The sequence below is a fragment of the Dendrobates tinctorius genome, unplaced genomic scaffold, assembly GCF_039654945.1.
Source record: "Dendrobates tinctorius isolate UK_male_01 unplaced genomic scaffold, ASM3965494v1 ptg000083l, whole genome shotgun sequence".
In the NCBI taxonomy this organism is placed as follows: Eukaryota; Metazoa; Chordata; class Amphibia; order Anura; family Dendrobatidae; genus Dendrobates; species Dendrobates tinctorius.
In genome coordinates, this window is record NW_027361751.1 from 13,144,215 (window position 1) to 13,163,228 (window position 19,014).

General features: G+C 49.7%; 1 protein-coding gene across 2 annotated transcripts in view; it reads left to right on the forward strand.

Annotated features, from left to right (window-relative positions):
* Nucleotides 1–1,002: 1,002 nt before the first annotated feature.
* Nucleotides 1,003–19,014, forward strand: part of AGGF1 (angiogenic factor with G-patch and FHA domains 1) — a 36,104-nt gene continuing 18,092 nt past the window's right edge. The window contains exons 1-6 of one of the 2 annotated variants that reach the window (XM_073584125.1): nt 1,003–1,397; nt 9,794–9,880; nt 11,744–11,904; nt 12,720–12,851; nt 13,054–13,248; nt 16,487–16,733. In XM_073584125.1, the coding sequence (XP_073440226.1) occupies nt 1,118–1,397; nt 9,794–9,880; nt 11,744–11,904; nt 12,720–12,851; nt 13,054–13,248; nt 16,487–16,733 (1,102 nt within the window). In that variant the 5' untranslated portion in view covers nt 1,003–1,117. The remainder of the gene's footprint in view (nt 1,398–9,793; nt 9,881–11,743; nt 11,905–12,719; nt 12,852–13,053; nt 13,249–16,486; nt 16,734–19,014) is intronic. The other variant, XM_073584126.1, reaches the window with a different exon arrangement.

Genomic DNA, 19,014 nt, shown 5'->3' on the forward strand with positions numbered 1-19,014 from the left:
CCCAGACGGGCAAGAGAAGACCAAGTGCAGTATCCAACTCAGCTGCACTCACGCCTTATTAGCATAAAACTTCCATCGCTAATTACAGAAGTACAAAAAAAAACAGATTTCTTAAGAAAAGCGATTATTTTAATCAGCTTCAAATAGCCTAGCACACGTACAGTGCGCTGCAGGGATTCAACGGTTTCTAAGCTAGAACTGGCATGTATGCATTATACTTAGTCCCGGCCAGAACCAGTCTAGTAGGTGCAGTCTCGATCTGTACAACTGTATGGTGCGAGGTCGCGCCCATTAATCGGCTATACCCACTTGACGGCGTCGTCTCTAGATGGGGCGCAGCCTCGCGCAATAGAATTGTATGGAGAAAGGCATTATCCACTGGACGGGCTCTACCTGGGAGTATGTATAACTCATACATACCCACCAATCCTGACTCAGAAACCAGCGAATCCTAGCAGCGTACCGTACATGCGCTGGAGGGATTCATGTCTGCGCTCACACACAGTCACTGCAGACTTGTCAGTTTACACATTTTTTTCATCATTTCAGCACACTTGAATTTTTCCCTCCATTTTCCTTCACATTATATGGTATAATGAATGGTGTCACTGAGCGCTAAAGTAATCGCGCCCTCATATGGCTCCGTGGAAGGAAAATTTAAAAATTTAGGACTCTTACCAGATGGGGAGGAAAAACAAAAGTGCAAAAACAAGTCAGCATGTCAGCGAGGGGTTAAAGGGAGCGTTTTGGCTGCAGTTATGAGGGCTTGCCAGAATATTGGAAGGGTTTATGCAAATTATTACAAATTCTGCCTGAAAAAAAATGAAAATTGCAAAAATGAGACATGAAATAAAAGCAACAGAGCAAGCTGACGGCCTGCGCCCGAGGAAACTGACTGCACAGCACCTACACAACAAACACCAGCTCCCAGACCCAACCAGCCGCGCACAGAGGGGCGTCTGCGTCACGTGATCATAAAGAAGTCACGTGGTATAGAAGTCACGTGTCGTTCACCAGTCACGTGTCACTCTCCGTCCGGAGCGTTGAAGCAGGAAGGGAAACTAGTTGCTAATGAGGGGGGAACCGGCCAGCGACGTGATGTGATTTTCGGGGTGTTATGGCCGGTCATGGAGAAGTCGTCTCTCCACCCCCGGATCTGGATGAGGCAGATGAGATACTTCTGGGTGCTCAGGCCGGTCCGGATCAGTCATGGCCGGAGGTGGAGGATGCTGCAAAAACCCCGCCGTCTTCGGCTCTGAGCTGCCGAGTACGAGCCCTGGAGGAAGAACTGAGGAACTGCCAGGAGGAGCTGCGCAGTATCAAGAGACAGCTGAGCCTGAGCCAGAGACTGCACCGCAGCGCAGAGACCACAAACCAGGAGCTGCGGACACAGGCCAGTCACCCATAGCAACCATGCCACTCACTTCCAACCAATCAGATATCTTCTTTTATTGTCAAACCTTCAACAACAAAAAATGAAAGCAGCATGCTGATTGGTAGATGGGAGACACTGATATTTTAATTTTATGGCAAGGTTTTTATGACCGAGGACCATAAGCTGGTGATAGACATGAGCTGACATCCGGCGATCTCTCCTGTCTCCCCCGTACACATGAGCTGACATCCAGCGATCTCTCCTGGTTCCCCCGTACACATGAGCTGACATCCAGCGATCTCTCCTGGTTCCCTCGTACACATGAGCTGACATCCGGCGACCTCCCCCTATTCCCCCATACACATGAGCTGACATCTGGCGATTGCTCCTGACTCCCCCCCCCCCCCCCCCCCCCCCGTACACATGAGCTGACATCCGGCGATTTCTCCTGTCTCACCGTACACATGAGCTGACATCCGGCGATTTCTCCTGTCTCACCGTACACATGAGCTGACATCCGGCGATTTCTCCTGTCTCCCCCATACACATGAGCTGACATCCGGCGATCGCTCCTGTCTCCCCCGTACACATGAGCTGACATCCGGCGATTTCTCCTGTCTCCCCCATACACATGAGCTGACATCCGGCGATTTCTCCTGTCTCCCCGTACACATGAGCTGACATCCGGCGATTTCTCCTGTCTCCCCCGTACACATGAGCTGACATCCGGCGATCGCTCCTGTCTCCCCCGTACACATGAGCTGACATCCTGCGATTTCTCCTGTCTCCCCCATACACATGAGCTGACATCCGGCGATTTCTCCTGTCTCCCCGTACACATGAGCTGACATCCGGCGATTTCTCCTGTCTCCCCCGTACACATGAGCTGACATCCGGCGATCTCTCCTGTCTCCCCCGTACACATGAGCTGACATCCGGCGATCTCTCCTGTCACCCCCCCGTACACATGAGCTGACATCCGGCGATCTCTCCTGTCACCCCCCCGTACACATGAGCTGACATCCGGCGATCTCTCCTGTCACCCCCCCGTACACATGAGCTGACATCCGGCGATCTCTCCTGTCACCCCCCCGTACACATGAGCTGACATCCGGCGATCTCTCCTGTCACCCCCCCGTACACATGAGCTGACATCCGGCGATCTCTCCTGTCACCCCCCCGTACACATGAGCTGACATCCGGCGATCTCTCCTGTCACCCCCCCGTACACATGAGCTGACATCCGGCGATCTCTCCTGTCACCCCCCCGTACACATGAGCTGACATCCGGCGTTCTCTCCTGTCTCCCCCGTACACATGAGCTGACATCCGGCGATTTCTCCTGTCTCCCCCCCCCCCCCCCCCCCCCATACACATGAGATGACATCTGGCGATCGCTCCTGTCTCCCCCGTACACATGAGCTGACATCCGGCGATTTCTCCTGTCTCCCCCGTACACATGAGATGACATTTGGCGATCGCTCCAGACTCCCCCCGTACACATGAGCTGATTTCCTGCGATCGCTCCTGTCTCCCCCGTACACATGAGCTGATATCCTGCGATCGCTCCTGTCTCCCCCGTACACAGGAGCTGATATACTGCGATCGCTCCTGACTCCCCCCCCGTACATAGGAGCTGACATCCAGTGATCTCTCCTGACTCCCCCCCGAACACATGAGCTGACATCCGGTGATCTCTCCTGACTCCCCCCATACACATGAGCTGATATCCTGCGATTTCTCCTGTCTCCCCCGTACACATGAGCTGATATCCAGCGATCTCTCCTGACTCACCCCGTACACATGAGCTGACATCCGGTGATCTCTCCTGACTGCCCCGTACACGAGCTGACATCCAGTGATCGCTCCTGTCTCCCCCGTACACATGAGCTGACATCTGGTGATCTCTCCTGACTCCCCCCGTACACATTAGCTGACATCCGGCGATCTCTCCTGACTCCCCCCGTACACATGAGCTGACATCCGGTGATCTCTCCTGACTCCCCCCGTACACATGAGCTGACATCCAGTGATCTCTCCTGACTCCCCCCGTACACATGAGCTGACATCCGGTGATCTCTCCTGACTCCCCCCGTACACATGAGCTGACATCCAGTGATCTCTCCTGACTCCCCCCGTACACATGAGCTGACATCCGGTGATCTCTCCTGACTCCCCCCGTACACATGAGCTGACATCCGGCGATCTCTCCTGTCTCCCCCGTACACATGAGCTGACATCCGGCGATCTCTCCTGTCACCCCCCCGTACACATGAGCTGACATCCGGCGATCTCTCCTGTCTCCCCCGTACACATGAGCTGACATCCGGCGATCTCTCCTGTCTCCCCGTACACATGAGCTGACATCCGGCGATTTCTCCTGTCTCCCCGTACACATGAACTGACATCCGGCGATCGCTCCTGTCTCCCCCGTACACATGAGCTGACATCCGGCGATTTCTCCTGTCTCCCCCATACACATGAGCTGACATCCGGCGATTTCTCCTGTCTCCCCGTACACATGAGCTGACATCCGGCGATTTCTCCTGTCTCCCCCGTACACATGAGCTGACATCCGGCGATCGCTCCTGTCTCCCCCGTACACATGAGCTGACATCCGGCGATCTCTCCTGTCTCCCCCGTACACATGAGCTGACATCCGGTGATCGCTCCTGTCTCCCCCGTACACATGAGCTGACATCCGGCGATTTCTCCTGTCTCCCCCGTACACATGAGCTGACATCCGGCGATTTCTCCTGTCTCCCCCGTACACATGAGCTGACATCCGGCGATTTCTCCTGTCTCCCCCATACACATGAGCTGACATCCGGCGATGTCTCCTGTCTCCCCCGTACACATGAGCTGACATCCGGCGATCGCTCCTGTCTCCCCCGTACACATGAGCTGACATCCGGCGATCGCTCCTGTCTCCCCCGTACACATGAGCTGACATCCGGCGATCGCTCCTGTCTCCCCCGTACACATGAGCTGACATCCGGCGATCGCTCCTGTCTCCCCCGTACACATGAGCTGACATCCGGCGATCGCTCCTGTCTCCCCCGTACACATGAGCTGACATCCGGCGATCGCTCCTGTCTCCCCCGTACACATGAGCTGACATCCGGCGATTTCTCCTGTCTCCCCCGTACACATGAGCTGACATCCGGTGATCGCTCCTGTCTCCCCCGTACACATGAGCTGACATCCGGCGATTTCTCCTGTCTCCCCCGTACACATGAGCTGACATCCGGCGATCTCTCCTGTCTCCCCCGTACACATGAGCTGACATCCGGCGATCTCTCCTGTCTCCCCCGTACACATGAGCTGACATCCGGCGATCTCTCCTGTCTCCCCCGTACACATGAGCTGACATCCGGCGATCTCTCCTGTCACCCCCCCGTACACATGAGCTGACATCCAGCGATCTCTCCTGTCACCCCCCCGTACACATGAGCCGACATCCGGCGATCTCTCCTGTCTCCCCCGTACACATGAGCTGACATCCGGCGATTTCTCCTGTCTCCCCCCCCCCCCCCCCCCATACACATGAGATGACATCTGGCGATCGCTCCTGACTCCCCCCGTACACATGAGCTGATTTCCTGCGATCGCTCCTGTCTCCCCCGTACACAGGAGCTGACATCCGGCGATTTCTCCTGTCTCCCCCGTACACATGAGATGACATTTGGCGATCGCTCCTGACTCCCCCCGTACACATGAGCTGATTTCCTGCGATCGCTCCTGTCTCCCCCGTACACAGGAGCTGATATACTGCGATCGCTCCTGACTCCCCCCCCGTACATAGGAGCTGACATCCAGTGATCTCTCCTGACTCCCCCCCGTACACATGAGCTGACATCCGGTGATCTCTCCTGACTCCCCCCATACACATGAGCTGATATCCTGCGATTTCTCCTGACTCCCCCCCGTACACATGAGCTGATATCCAGCGATCTCTCCTGACTCACCCCGTACACATGAGCTGACATCCGGTGATCTCTCCTGACTCCCCCGTACACGAGCTGACATCCAGTGATCACTCCTGTCTCCCCCGTACACATGAGCTGACATCTGGTGATCTCTCCTGACTCCCCCCGTACACATGAGCTGACATCCGGCGATCTCTCCTGACTCCCCCCGTACACATGAGCTGACATCCGGTGATCTCTCCTGACTCCCCCCGTACACATGAGCTGACATCCAGTGATCTCTCCTGACTCCCCCCGTACACATGAGCTGACATCCAGTGATCTCTCCTGACTCCCCCCGTACACATGAGCTGACATCCGGTGATCTCTCCTGACTCCCCCCGTACACATGAGCTGACATCCGGCGATCTCTCCTGTCACCCCCCCGTACACATGAGCTGACATCCGGCGATCTCTCCTGTCTCCCCCGTACACATGAGCTGACATCCGGCGATCTCTCCTGTCTCCCCGTACACATGAGCTGACATCCGGCGATCGCTCCTGTCTCCCCCGTACACATGAGCTGACATCCGGCGATTTCTCCTGTCTCCCCCATACACATGAGCTGACATCCGGCGATCGCTCCTGTCTCCCCCGTACACATGAGCTGACATCCGGCGATTTCTCCTGTCTCCCCCATACACATGAGCTGACATCCGGCGATTTCTCCTGTCTCCCCGTACACATGAGCTGACATCCGGCGATTTCTCCTGTCTCCCCCGTACACATGAGCTGACATCCGGCGATTTCTCCTGTCTCCCCCGTACACATGAGCTGACATCCGGCGATCTCTCCTGTCTCCCCGTACACATGAGCTGACATCCGGCGATCTCTCCTGTCTCCCCCGTACACATGAGCTGACATCCGGCGATCTCTCCTGTCACCCCCCCGTACACATGAGCTGACATCCGGCGATCTCTCCTGTCACCCCCCCCGTACACATGAGCTGACATCCGGCGATCTCTCCTGTCACCCCCCCGTACACATGAGCTGACATCCGGCGATCTCTCCTGTCACCCCCCCGTACACATGAGCTGACATCCGGCGATCTCTCCTGTCTCCCCCCCCCGTACACATGAGATGACATCTGGCGATCGCTCCTGACTCCCCCCGTACACATGAGCTGATTTCCTGCGATCGCTCCTGTCTCCCCCGTACACATGAGCTGATATCCTGCGATCGCTCCTGTCTCCCCCGTACTCAGGAGCTGATATACTGCGATCGCTCCTGACTCCCCCCCGTACATAGGAGCTGACATCCAGTGATCTCTCCTGACTCCCCCCCGTACACATGAGCTGACATCCGGTGATCTCTCCTGACTCCCCCCATACACATGAGCTGATATCCTGCGATTTCTCCTGTCTCCCCCGTACACATGAGCTGATATCCAGCGATCTCTCCTGACTCACCCCGTACACATGAGCTGACATCCGGTGATCTCTCCTGACTCACCCCGTACACATGAGCTGACATCCAGTGATCTCTCCTGACTCCCCCCCGTACACATGAGCTGACATCCGGTGATCTCTCCTGACTCCCCCCATACACATGAGCTGATATCCTGCGATTTCTCCTGTCTCCCCCGTACACATGAGCTGATATCCAGCGATCTCTCCTGACTCACCCCGTACACATGAGCTGACATCCAGTGATCGCTCCTGTCTCCCCCGTACACATGAGCTGACATCTGGTGATCTCTCCTGACTCCCCCCGTACACATGAGCTGACATCCGGCGATCTCTCCTGACTCCCCCCGTACACATGAGCTGACATCCGGTGATCTCTCCTGACTCCCCCCGTACACATGAGCTGACATCCAGTGATCTCTCCTGACTCCCCCCGTACACATGAGCTGACATCCAGTGATCTCTCCTGTCTCCCCCGTACACATGAGCTGACATCCGGCGATCTCTCCTGTCACCCCCCCGTACACATGAGCTGACATCCGGCGATCTCTCCTGTCTCCCCCGTACACATGAGCTGACATCCGGCGATCTCTCCTGTCTCCCCCGTACACATGAGCTGACATCCGGCGATTTCTCCTGTCTCCCCCCCCTGTACACATGAGATGACATCTGGCGATCGCTCCTGACTCCCCCCGTACACATGAGCTGGTTTCCGGCGATTTCTCCTGTCTCCCCCGTACACATGAGCTGACATCCGGCGATTTCTCCTGTCTCCCCCGTACACATGAGCTGATATCCTGCGATCGCTCCTGTCTCCCCCGTACACAGGAGCTGATATCCTGCGATCGCTCCTGTCTCCCCCGTACACAGGAGCTGATATCCTGCGATCGCTCCTGACTCCCCCCCGTACATAGGAGCTGACATCCGGTGATCTCTCCTGACTCCCCCCATACATATGAGCTGACATCTGGCGATCGCCATGAGCTGACATCCAGTGATCTCTCCTGACTCCCCCCGTACACATGAGCTGATATCCTGCGATTTCTCCTGTCTCCCCCGTACACATGAGCTGATATCCAGCGATCTCTCCTGACTCACCCCGTACACATGAGCTAACATCCAGCGATCTCTCCTGACTCCCCCCGTACATATGAGCTGACATCCAGTGATCTCTCCTGACTCCCCCGTACACATGAGCTGACATCCGGTGATCGCTCCTGTCTCCCCCGTACACATGAGCTGACATCTGGTGATCTCTCCTGACTCCCCCCGTACACATGAGCTGACATCCGGTGATCTCTCCTGACTCCCCCCGTACACATGAGCTGACATCCGGTGATCTCTCCTGACTCCCCCCGTACACATGAGCTGACATCCGGTGATCTCTCCTGACTCCCCCCGTACACATGAGCTGACATCCGGCGATCTCTCCTGACTCCCCCCGTACACATGAGCTGACGCCCAGCGATTTCTTCTGACTCCCCCCCCGTACACATGAGCTGACATCCGGTGATCTCTCCTGACTCCCCCGTACACATGAGCTGACATCCGGTGATCTCTTCTGACTCCCCCGTTTACATGAGTTGATATCCGGCGATCTCTCCTGTCCCCCCCCCCCCCCCCGTACACATGAGCTGACATCCAGCGATCTCCCCCTATTCCCCCATACACATGAACGCTTGACTCGGCCGTGTTCATGTGTTTTCAATGGGGAGAGAGGAGAAAGACCCTTCCAGCAGCGGCGTCTCCCTCCTAAATTCAATAGAATCAGAAGAACAAATACATATCACATGGTTGTCCGGTCGCTTTAAAATCAGTGGGTTCGGCCAATTTTCAACTAATGTGTATGGGTCATTTTTCTCCCTTTTGTCGGCTGCAAACCTGTGTGGAGTGTGTGTTCATTCTGTGATTGTACCAGAAACGGAGGCAAAGGGTAAATCTGCGCTGCCATGGAAATGAATAGGAGATGCAAATCCAATTTTAAGTAGTTTAATCCTGGAAAGTTTCACAACTTCTTCATCAGGACAAACCACAATATAGTCACAATCAGCACGGGCAGAAATATAGACAAGGCTTTCAAATAAAGGGGGTCCTATATGTGACATCTCTGCTTGAAGTCATTCCCATAACTGTTTGTCTCCATGTAGCACAGACGCCATGAAGAGACTTCATGCCCAGAGCTAGTCTCCGCAGACTTCCCTCTTCTCCATCTTCAGTAGCAATTCCCAACACCGTAGCCTTAAAAATTTAAGTATTATTATATTATCCCCTAAAGATATCTCCCGTGTTTCACACCTGAATAACTGCCTGTGCTTCCTACATAAAACACCCCCATTTCTTCAAAATATCCCCTGCACACTGCCCCTCTGGAAAATGTCCCCCCACACTGTGTCTTTCCAAAGCCTCCTCCCCACACTGCCTCTCTTCAAAATATCTCCCGAACACTACTCTGCAAAATATTTTCTGCACACTTCCCCTCTGCAAATTATCCGCCCTCCACACTGCCCCTCTACAAAATATACACCCTATAGTGTGCCTCTCCAAAATACCCACCGACACTGCCCTTCCACCGTCCCTGCTCCACACTGTTAAAATGTATTCGCCTCTAAAAGACGCAACTACACTTGCGTATAAGAAGGAGCAATGCGTTCCGGACAGCTCTGCAGGCCACACAACATCCTTCGTCGGGCTGCTTTATCAATCAAAATCCACAGCCGCAAATCTTCTTAATTTCGCACCAATACAGGACTGCTCGTTATTAATGAGCCCTCGGCGGTCATAAAGGAACCAGACGCCCCTCTCCCGGACGGCATTACGTCTCCATACTCGGCTCTGCATCCCTCCTCTAATCCCTTGGGATCAACATTCGGCGGGGTGTCTCATGAGCGTCGCAGTTGATCAGTGATGAGCCGCGACATTATGTGTGATCATACAATTACACAAGGATGATCGTAGATTATGCAGAAAGAATCGTCTATCATGTGCAATATATTTCTATACACAGTACTTTATAAATTCCTCCTTTCATATCTATTGACAGGTAGAGAAATTAAGCGAAGAAATCTATGAATTTAATAAGCGTGAAAAGGTTGACCAGGAGGTGCAGACAGAGGAGTATTCATCATGGCCGGGTAAGAATGGATGTTGTGAATTCTCTTGATCTGACTTTTGAGTCGGGGCGCCCGCTGGTGGTTACTGCGGGTAGTGGAGCTGGCCGGGTTGACAGAAGTCTGCCACCTGACGACGATGATTGGAAATCAGGGGTTACTGACTGGGAGGATATAAGTGAGCAGGCTTCCCTCAGTTGCTGCTGGTGATTGGTTTCTTCCTGTGCATATTGAGGTCTGCTGTCTCCTGCCTGATCCTGCATTTTTCAGTTAAGTTGTTTATTTGATAATCCTTTGCATCTGATCTGGTTTTGCCACTTTCTGCTTTGCTGTGAGGGTTCAGCGTACTCCCTGCTGGGGCAGTGCTGGACCCCACTCCATTTGTTACAGCTTGTGTCAGTTTGTTCAGTCCCCTGTTATATCAGTCTCTTTTGCTTTGCTGCCAGTTCACACCAGAATGCTGATATAGTGGGGGAGAGGTCGTGAGACCTCAGCAGTGTTTTTTGTACATCAGACGTGTTGGATTTTTTTAGGGTTTTTGCGTGATTGCAGACAGTGTCTTTCCTTTCCTATCCTATCTAGACAGTTTGGGCCCCATCATTTGCTCAGTCTATTTTTTGCCTGTGTTTGTGCCTCATTGTCTCACCGACAATATATGTTTGGGGGCTATCTATTTCTTTGGGGTCTGCTCTGGGGCAGTTTAGATTTCACCTTTCTTGCTTTAAGCTTAGTTAGTTCTCCGGCTGTGCCGAGGTGTCTAGGGCATCATAGTTACGCCCCACGGCTACTGCTAGTTGTGTTGTTAGGATTAGAGGTCTGCAATCCGCTAAGTTACCAACCTTTCTGGTTTCCTGGCGGCCTAGCCTATTCCTGCCATCCTGCTCGGTGACCTATTCATAACAGATGGATGTGTGCCATGAGGTTAGAATTGGAATCTGTACACTGGTATAATCATATAATTAACGGAATTGTTTTGTCTTATGGAGGTCACCACTTATGGAGCGGCACCGCCGCCTCTGCCTCCTGATTACTTCGGGAACTCTGGACTCTTATTGATTGACCATTTGAGCCATCATTGTTTCTCCGGCCCACACTGTGCGATCTTCGTTGTGACAGGGAAAGGCAGCTTTGCCTCTGCAGCCTCAGTGTAGAGCACCAATGCATTGAAGCTATATTGAGAAGAGCTTGTAAGTGCTGCATTCTCCGCCAAGGAGACCAACTGGCCGCTGCTAGTAGACTGCAGAGGTGGCTGGTCACCTAAGCAACAAAAAGTAAGCAACAACTTTAAAAAGCCCTCCATTCTTCAGAGCAAACAGGATTACAAAGTTGCCTGTTTTTACAAGCACGCTGCAGTTTTACCTTCTTATAATAGGGAGAATAACCCTTTAACATCATATGTGGTGTGGCAGGTGTCTGATAATCCTCTGTATTGTATTTTTTTTCTATCTGTAATATAAAGCAGCCCTTTGTGCACTGACTTTTTAGAAGACTCCATGTAAAGAACATGACCAGAACTTCCCAGTTCATTTCAAGCTAAACCAGTAATCCAATCTAAAGAAAAGATGGAAGACGTAGTTACAATAGCATGCCTGAAGATGTGTTTTAATCTGCCCGTTGGATATGCTGTGTATGCTCTAATATAGAAGTAGAGCTGCAGTGTAAAGTATGAGGATGGCTTTAGAGCTCAGTCACTGGGCATACACAGCCGTGAGCTGCACTATTGGTGGCATACAGAGGTACAGAAGAGGCCTCTAGTACTTCAGTTACAGTCCTACTAGTAAAACACGTAGGCTGCCGTCAGCGATCATAGCCCCCGTTACAAGGCTCCACACTTGTCATGTAAATGGTGAAAATCTAACATTCACGGGTACTGTCATTCCCTTTCAGATTCCTATTATTACCAGTCTTACTATGAGAATTACACCCACTCTGATGCCCATGAGGTGAAGGCAAGTAATGGCAGCGAGTCTACTATAGATGGGTCCCAGGATCCAGGAGAAAGTACGAGTCAGTGTGACGGAGGAGGGCAAGAAGCCAATAATTGTCAGGTAAGGAATCTGGGACATGAAATCCAGCTGGTAACATATACCCCACTGTGATCGGCACAGGGAGCCGGTGAGGCCTCAGCGCTAGAGATGAGCGACTTTGCCTTTTTCATGAAACCCGACTGTCTCAAAAGTCGAGTCGAACGAAATCGGCCGACTATAGGGAAAAGTCGTGAAACACGAAACCCAATGCAAGTCAATGGGGAGAAAAGTCGGCAGTGAGTGGAGGACTGTAAACACACCTGGCATGAATTTTAACCCTAGTGGCGGCGAAATCTCTCTCTCTTCTCCCTCTCCCTCTCTCTCTCTCCCACTCCCACTCCAGCTACGCTCCGCTTCTCTCATTGGCTGAAAAAAGTCACGTGCAAGCATTCGGCGAAACCCGACTTTGGCGCTTGGGTCGCCGACCGCATGGCCAACTTCACACTGTGGTCGGGTTTCATTTCATGAAACCCGACTTTGGCGAAACTTGGTGACTTTTGAATCTGACCGACCTGTTTCGCTCAACTCTACTCAGCGCTGCTCAATGGTCCGTGGTCCTAAGAGGCTTTTCTATGTATAATTTTTAGTTGTCTATTAGTTTGCTCATGTTAAAAATAATAAACTCCCCAGCATTACTCTCCTTCCCCAGGTCCATTTCTGCCTTTCCGCAGTTGCTCCTGCTCTTTAACAAGCTGCATCGGCGGCATCGCGACTACAGCGCATGTAACCGCTGCAGGCAATCACTGAGCTCACCAGCACAAGCTTATGATTGAGAAATGATAGTGTGTACAGCACTGGAGGACGTGTTTTCGAAAAAGTGTTCTTCATCTTTCTAGGAAGAGAGCGGAACGTCACTTGCTGAAAGCTTGAGAGCAACCGCAGAAGCTGCCTTATCTCAGACTGGATTCACCTACGATGAGAACACTGGGATGTATTACGATCACAGTACTGGCTTTTACTATGATTCGGTATGTGTCTGTAGTGCACATTCATCTAGCAGAATATCCACTGTGCGTGTATAAGGGCTCGCTCCCACTGGGGTGTAACACGGCCGAGTGCTCTACGGTGTTTAATCGGATAGCACCCGGCCCAGCGTTGTACTATGGGGCTGTCAAATCTGCGATTATGTTCTCATGCTGATTTAATAATGTGTGTTCTTTCCTATTAAAGGAATCCCAGTTATATTATGATCCTTCAACTGGGATTTATTACTACTGCGATGTGGAAAATGGTCGCTACCTCTTTCACTCAAAGGTGGATTTTCAGTCCTTTGTAAACCCAGACCCTCAGCCAAGCACTGAGAAAAAGAAGAAAAAGAAACGGGAGGCCAGCAGTCAGCAAGAGGATGACAAAGTCAGTAACGAGGTCTGTGCATGTGCAGTTGTCGGAATAATGCGTCTTCATTAAAGGGGTTGTCTCCCTTTCAGTCTCCAGGAGCACACCGCTCTTCTGCACCCTGGCATCCAGCTTTCCGGGGTCAGTGTGAGCTGGCGGCATGCCTAGGCTACTGTCCTGAACTGTGTGCTCTCCAATGCTGCTTGCAGAGGCAGCGTCACCTCTGTAGAATCGGAGGAGTGCAGAAGCGCTTTGTCGGCCAGAAAATGGCTTGACAGCGAGCTGTGAATTATAGAATTAAAAGTCCCTCTGTTCTTGAGAATGTAGAGGATTTTTAGTAAGAGGTAAATTCCAAATTTACTTTTTTTTTTTGTCTCTTGTTTAAAGCACTTTGCAATTTTACCAATTTGATAAGCTGAGACAACCCCTTTAAATGATGTACTGGTTTCAGGTACGTTATAGAAATGAGGAGGGTATTCCATAACCTACAATTGCCTAATGCTCCTATGGAAAGAAGCCGTCTCCATAAACTCTATATTAGGCAATTGCAGTTTGTCTAATTCCCAAACACTTTCTGTACCGTAATGTAAAACCTCGCCATTTCCCCTTTAGACAAAGCATAGTGTCTGCGTAACCGTGTAGTAGCCGCCATATTGTCCATCTAAACAGAACTATACCTTTAACAGAAACGAAAATTGGGCTTTCCCAGGTGTAAATGACCTCTGAACAGTAGTAGATGACCTCGGACGCAATGCCTGGCCATACATTAGGGATCAGCCGCTTCTCTGTGAGGTGTAATAAGCATTTGGTCCAGAGATACCATACACGTGTGTGTGCGTGTGTGTGTATGTGTATATATATATATATATATATATATATATATATATATATATATATATATATATATATATATATATAGATATTGTGTCACTGCAGGGAGGAGACAGGATGGGAAGGTTCTCCCATGATGTCCTGAGAGATCTTGGGGCTCGCTGACACTTCTGCCCCACAGATTGCTGCTACGTTTGTGCCTTTCAAGCACGAGAGGCAGGTTTTGTTTCCAGAAATGCTCCTTTTGTAACCTATTCCAGATATTATGACTGTTCATCCTGTCTTTAGGTACTAGCCTTGACAGCAAACATGGTTGGCTTGAGGATTTCTCCTTATGGGTACTCTCCATACAAAGGTAGAGTTGATATGTTTTATTGCACCTTGATTGGCAGGTGAATATTAGGATTTGGATGTTCTCCTTTTTTCCCCACACACCGTTTCACATTCTTTAGATCATGTTGCTTGTGATCACGTTCCAGTGGGTGAAAGTTGTTCTTGCTTTTCAGTGAATTGGACATTAAGTACAGACGCCTTCTACTTGTGACACTGAGTATATAGGTTTATGTACAATATTCTCTTAAAGGGCTGTTTCCATAGGGACGTTCATGGCTTATCAATGGGATATGCCATTAATGTCCGCTAAGTGGGAATCCAACCTTTGGGATCTCCATTTGTCTCGAGAACAGGGTTTCATAACGAGAGGTGGTCACTCACTGCTCTCACAGCTCTCCCCACTTACTCATGTTGATTTTCCAAAAATTACATAGCAAGCGTGCGTGCGTGCCAATATCGAGACCTCCTAAGCAAATGAATGGAGAGGACAAATTCCCTGGATGACGGTGATGTGCAATGGGGTCCTCTTCTCATGGTTTGTATAAACTGTCCCCCTTGGTCATTATGGCATATCCACACATGCAGACATCCCAGGTGGGGCAACACCTTTAAAATTGTGAAATCCTTGCTCAGGCACATGTTTTCCCTGCAGAGGATACTTCAGGGATGATGAAGTATTACATGGCAGATGGACGCTCACACGAGCAGCTCTTACTTGGTGCTTCTCTTCTATAAGTTAGAGGCGGTTTCCGACTGAGGAGTATCTTTTTATTTGGGTGGACGGTGCAGCCTCCATGATTTGCTGTGGTTCTGTGCATAATTACTGAGAAATGGCCTCATTCATATTTGGCTAAAATTAAATTAATTATAGCTGAGGTTTTAGTACATGAATCCTTAAAAAGTGTCAGAACTGAAGTGGCAGAAATGTTTTCTATCTTCATCTGATGGATGGTTCACGAATGGACCTAAACACTTGCTATAGAGGTGAGCAAAATGGGTGTCAGGATCCAGGTCTAGCGGCCACATCTGTACTTCCACGGCATCTGATCAGAGCAATACATATTTCCTACTATCTGCTGGCACCTTTTCTGGTTAGGAGGCCTCCACAATGGCATGATGTTTCAGGTCATACGAGATAATATAAACGTGCAGGACCGAGGTCAGTAATTGGTAGCTGCTGGACAAAAGCCCTGTGAACTGCGCCCTACCTACCGGCATCCCTAGCTGCTCTTGGCATGATATCTCTTAATATGAAGACTTAATTCTATAAATGAGAGGTCATTGCGATATATCCAGTAAGATGCACACTACTGACCATCATGCTATTTAGCTATAAGGGGACGGTGCAATTATTGTATATAAAGGCAGCCAGTATGGCCGAGGACGTGATCCGTCCACTTCAGAAGTGTTTCCAGAGCACCTCAGAACTGTAATTGCACGCTCCTTATTTCCAGAGCGTACATTTCTCTTCCTTTGAATAAGAATGCAGAAACTCCGTTTCCAGGCATGGGATGTGAGTTGTCCAATTTTCCCCAGATTTTCACACGTCAAAATCTGAGCTTATTCCACATTACCAGACTTTATCAGCCAATTGACTTAATCACCTTTAAGACTTACATTTTTTAATTTGCGGTTTGTGACAATAAAGGCGATGTGCCTTCTATTCAGCATCTGACATCCGCCAATGCCTCTGTCTGACAAGCGGGAGATCTGCAGTCACTGCTCGGGTGTAGTGTTTGTAATAGATGAGAAATCTGCTCGAATGAGTGGCGCCATTGTTTTGTCACTTGTGGGGATTATATATAAGGGGCCCCAAAGTCTGACCGGAGCAGCTGGGAGCGATAAATCATCCATTGCTCCACCACATAACTCCACTAATGTATGGCCAGAGGAAATGACAACACTGTGTAATAAGCTGATCAAGTGGGGTCCCAAAAGAGAGCGCCATACTAAATGTTAGTGACTATTATAAATCGTTCTGTAGGAAGATGATCAGTTTGCTTAATTTGGCCATTTATTGTTCTGGGAAAGCTCAACTTTCAGTAAATTAGGTTACGAAAATCAGGATTGATGTCTATGCTGAGTATTGTCCATTTTTCCCAAGGCGTCATTGGAGCTGAGAACATCGTCTTCCTGTGACCCAGCCCATGACAGAATAAGCCCATGTGACAGGGACGAGCCTGCCGAGAGAAATAAGAGGCCTAAGCTGAGCAGTGATTGTGTAGACAGCGCCTCCTCTTCAGATGACAGTGAGCCCGAGGAAGGGGAGGTCACTGACTCTGAGAAGACGGCCAGCGAGGAGGACGAGTCCAGCGCAAGCAGCGTCTCCTCCCATAACTCTGACGTAGAAGGTGACCTGACTTGCTTTTAGAGCTGAAATCTGCAGAAAGTCATTGATCAGTAAGGGGCACATTAATCAACTGTATCGTAAGAAAATAGATGTAATTAAAACCCAAAGTACCCTTATTGTGTCAAAATGGCACACTACATGATGTACGCTACATGGACAAAAGTATTGGAACACTACACATTACACGTACCTTTTTGAAACACAGTCCAAAAATTGTTTTCGAAGTCAGAGAGGAAAGTGAATAGCGGCACCAGTGTTAAAACATGTAATCCTTTGTACGGCGGAGTTGAGCCGGATTATGGAGCCCTTTATCAGCATAAATGTCCAATTTGGAGGTGCTCAGCCTATATCAACATGTAGATATGAATGATTCAGAAAAAAGTATGCGGCACTCACCATGGCAGCTTGAATGAAAAGTCCTTTATTTTGTGACTTTCATCATAGATGGTAAAGTGCTGAGGGTTGCGGGGCTAAAAATTACCTCCAATTTAACCCCTTAGTTACAGAGCCAATTTGGTACTTAATTACCAGGCCAATTTGTACAATTCTGACCACTGTCACTTTATGAGGTTATAGCTCTGAAACGCTTCAACCTATCCCACTGATTCTGAGATTGTTTTTTCGTGACATATTGTATTTCATGTCAGTGCTAGAATTTCTTCAATATAACTTGTATTTATTTATGAAAAAAATGGAAATTTGGCGAAAATTTTGCAATTTTTTTTTTTTTTTTTTTTCCAGAGTGTCCTATCTCACAAAATAGTTAATAAATAACATTTCCCACATGTCTACTTTACATCAGCACAATTTTGGAAACATAATTTTTTTTTTTTGTTAGGACAGTATAAGGGTTAAAAGTTGACCAGCGATTTCTCATTTTTCCAACAAAATTTGCAAAACCATTTTTTTTAGGGACCACCTCACATTTGAAATGAGTTTGGGGGGTCAATGTAACAGAAAATACCCAAAAGTTGACACCATTCTAAAAACTGCACCCCTCAAGGTGCGCAAAACCACATTCAAGAAGCTTATTAATCCTTCAGGTGCTTTTCGAGCACGAGAACTAAAGCAATGTGGAAGGAAAAAATTAACATTTTACTTTTTTCACAAAAAAATTACTTTGGAACCAATTTTATTTTCACAAGTTTATCAGGAGAAAATGGACCACAAAATTTGTTGTGCAACTTCTCCTGAGTACGCCAATACCCCATATGTGGGGAAAAGCCACTGTTTGTGTGCATGGCAGGGCTCAGAAGGGAGGGAGCACCATTTGACTTTTTGAACGCAAAATAGGCTGGAATCAGTGGTGGCGCCATGTCTCGTTTGGAGACCCCCTGATGTACCTAAACAGTGGAACCCCCCCCAATTAGAACTCCAACCCTAACCTCAACACACCCCTAATCCCAACCCTAACCGTAATCCCAACTTTAGACCTAAGCCTAACCCTAACTTTAGCCCAGCTCGCTTTAGCTCAGCTCACTTTAGCCCAACTCTAACCCTAATGGGAAAATGGAAATAAATACTTTTTTTTTTTATTTTATTATTTTTCCATAACTAAGGGGGTGATAAGAGGGTTTGATTTACTATTTTTTTTTATTTTGATCACTGTGATGGGGTCTATTACAGTGATCAAAATGAATCAATAGGAAAAATTTCCTATTGTTGCCGGTCGGCAGATCTCGGTGGGCGCCCTGCGCATGCGCCCACCATTTTCTCCCGGGAGAAGACGCCGGCGGCCCGGGGGACTTCACGGGGTTGCAGTGACAACGGAGGTACCTGGGGAGAGATTGGGGGACCGTATTTCTCTCTCCTCTGATGTGCGATCACATCAGAGGAGAGTGAAATTAAATGGAAAATCTGACTTTTTTTTGGCAGTCGCTGTTAAGCTTTTAATAACAGTGATCGCAACAACAGGGTCAGTAAAAAACCCCGGAGAAATTTTGACCATGGGGGGCGCTACACTATTATTCCTTAGCACCGTTAAAAAGCGGCGCTGTGGTTTAACCCCTTCCCGACCAATGACGCCACATAGGCGTCATGAAAACCTGTGCTATTATGACCAGTGACTCCTATGTGGCGTTATGACTTTAAAGCCCCCCTGCGGGTCGGGTGACCGGGGTCACTGAAAGGTCACCCGACCCGCACACAGAGAACCCTTCAGAGTTAGCCCCAGGGGGCGTGGCTTAGCCCCCAAGTGCCTACGATCGCTCTGATTGGCTGTCAAAAGTGAATCAGAGCGACTGTAATATTTCACCAATGAAATTTGGTGAAATATTACAATC